Source organism: Bidens hawaiensis, unplaced genomic scaffold (assembly GCF_021521415.1).
Source record: "Bidens hawaiensis isolate Kalapana, Puna unplaced genomic scaffold, B.hawaiensis_p1.1 tig00059185_1, whole genome shotgun sequence".
NCBI lineage: Eukaryota > Viridiplantae > Streptophyta > Magnoliopsida > Asterales > Asteraceae > Bidens > Bidens hawaiensis.
In genome coordinates this window covers 31,942-34,152 of record NW_027500672.1, presented here as the reverse complement: position 1 = coordinate 34,152, position 2,211 = coordinate 31,942, and the positions used below count along the sequence as shown (strand labels likewise).

Genomic DNA, 2,211 nt, shown 5'->3' with positions numbered 1-2,211 from the left:
TGTATGGAGCCACGCGTGATCCTGACTGATGCAGACCAGGCCCTCATGAACGCATGCGACGCAGTCTTCCCTAATGCCACCAAAAATTTATGCAGGTGGCACATATCCGATAATATAAGGAGAAAATTTAAGGGTCTATATAGCACGGAAATGGGGACGGACTTTGCGTACTGGTGGAAGGTCCTGTATCAGTCGCCGATGATTCAGGTGTACGACCACCGTCGCCTCAACATGGAGCGTCATTTGATACGGGACGATAGAGCCGGTGAGTCCTTCATATCACCTGACAGTTTTTAATAGCCTAAACATACGTGTTAATAACGTTTCCTTTTATTTTTCAGAGGTCTGGCAATACATTCGCAAGAGCTGGCTGGATCCATACAAACACAAGTTTGTAGCCTGCTGGATCGACGAACGCCAAAACTACGGCGAAACTACGACGAACCGATTTGAGAGCCAGCACGCAAATCTGAAAAGGTACGTCAACGAAAGCAACAACTCGCTCGACACAATTTCCAGGCAAATCCTTAAAATGGTCAACTCGCAGATGAAAGAAATCGGTAAATCTTTTGAAGCCTCCCGCTCGAAGGTCATGGAAGGACATCGACAGCACGTCTGGTTGAAGAAGCTAATAAACAGGGTGTCGATTCACGCTCTGGGTCTACTTGTGAATGAGTATGGGTTGATACACAAGATGCGTGACGGCGGCGCTTCATGTGACCACCATTTGTATTCGTCTTCGGGGCTGCCATGTGCCTGTCGGATTGAGGGATACATAGTTAACGACACGTGTATCCCAATAGAGGATGTTGACCCGTTTTGGAGGAGGCTTAATTTTGATCCAGCCTGTCCACCGAACGAAGAGCCAGACTACGCAGCAGGTCTACGGGACATCACAGATACGCTATCGTCCATAGATGACCCTAATCAAAAGAAAAGTTTTTTCGCCAGGCTCTTGTCTGCTATTCTAGGGAGATTTAAAAAGAAGGAGCCAGAAAAAATAGAGGATCCTCAGGGGCGTCCCAAAAAACCAGATCCCCCGAGGCACAGCGCATACACCCCCGCTCCAGATCTCCCCAGACACAGCTCCTACAACCCATCCTCGTCACAAGGGCCCAGCCAAGAAAACCCCTCCCCATCCTCGCTGACTCGTTCGTTGTCCCAATCAGCGTCGCGGTTTAAAACTCCTCGTGGACGATCTACGGGTGCTCACCTCGGGTTTCCTTTGATAGTTTCGCCTGCGCAAGTACCGGCGATAGAAACGTTTAGGAGCGTCATTCCTAGCTGGGCCCAGCCGTTCTTCGCAGACATCAAAAACGTACGCCCAGACGGTAACTGCGGTTTTCGATCAATTGCAGTGGGTTTGGGGATACATGTGAAAGTTTGGCCGGATATTAGGCGGGCGATGGAGAACGAGCTGGAAACGAACGAAGGGTGGTGGAGGGTGATGTTCAACAAAGAGGATGACAGATTGTACGGCTGGGTTCATTCCAACATTCCGTACTACAACACGGTCAAACCGGCGCCGCCGAGTCGTTGGTTCAGCTTACCCGGTAACGGGCACGTGGCTGCTCAGACATACACGTGTGTGTTAGTCAACCTAGTTGGCAATCAGACCGAATCTTACTTCCCATTGAGAATCGGTTTTGACTTGGTTCCGGACCCACAGGTTATAGGCATCGCTAACTGGGGAGGTGATCACTAGATATATATAAACCTGGTAGGGGATTTCCCAATGCCTAGGCCAAACCCTAATTGGAAAAGAAGTGCCGTACCGGCGACGCTCGAATGGAAAACACGGTTCGGACAACGTTTGAAGGAGTACGAAGATATACGCCATGGTTGGCGAAGGGAATCCTCTAACGTAGATCTAGACAGCTTCTAGAAGACATAGTATCAATGGACAAAAAAGTATATAATAATAATAAATATTAAATAATAAATAACAATAATTTTAATAATAATAAATAACAATAATTAAATAACAAACTAATATTAACATTAATAACTAAATAATATAAAAAAAATAATAAAATTAATAAAAACAATAATAATAATAATAAATAATAATAACTAAATAACAAATTAATATTAATATTAATAACTAATAAATAATAAATACTAATATATAATGATAATTAAATAAAAAAATAGGCCTCAGACGCCACGTATAAACCTATACGTGGTGTCTAGGACCCCTTATATCAGCAG

The 2,211-nt window shown here is 44.7% G+C and overlaps 1 protein-coding gene across 1 annotated transcript; it reads left to right on the top strand.

Annotated features, from left to right (window-relative positions):
- The first annotated feature begins 532 nt into the window (after positions 1-532).
- Positions 533-1,705, top strand: LOC143602584 (uncharacterized). The gene has a single exon (XM_077079643.1). It carries the CDS (start codon positions 533-535, stop codon positions 1,703-1,705), a length of 1,173 nt encoding a protein of 390 aa, XP_076935758.1.
- The last annotated feature ends 506 nt before the right edge of the window (positions 1,706-2,211 follow it).

Bases quoted from the DNA above. Each gene is read 5' to 3' on its own strand.
- LOC143602584 (XM_077079643.1), top strand. From the start codon at position 533: ATGGTCAACTCGCAGATGAAAGAAATCGGTAAATCTTTTGAAGCCTCC.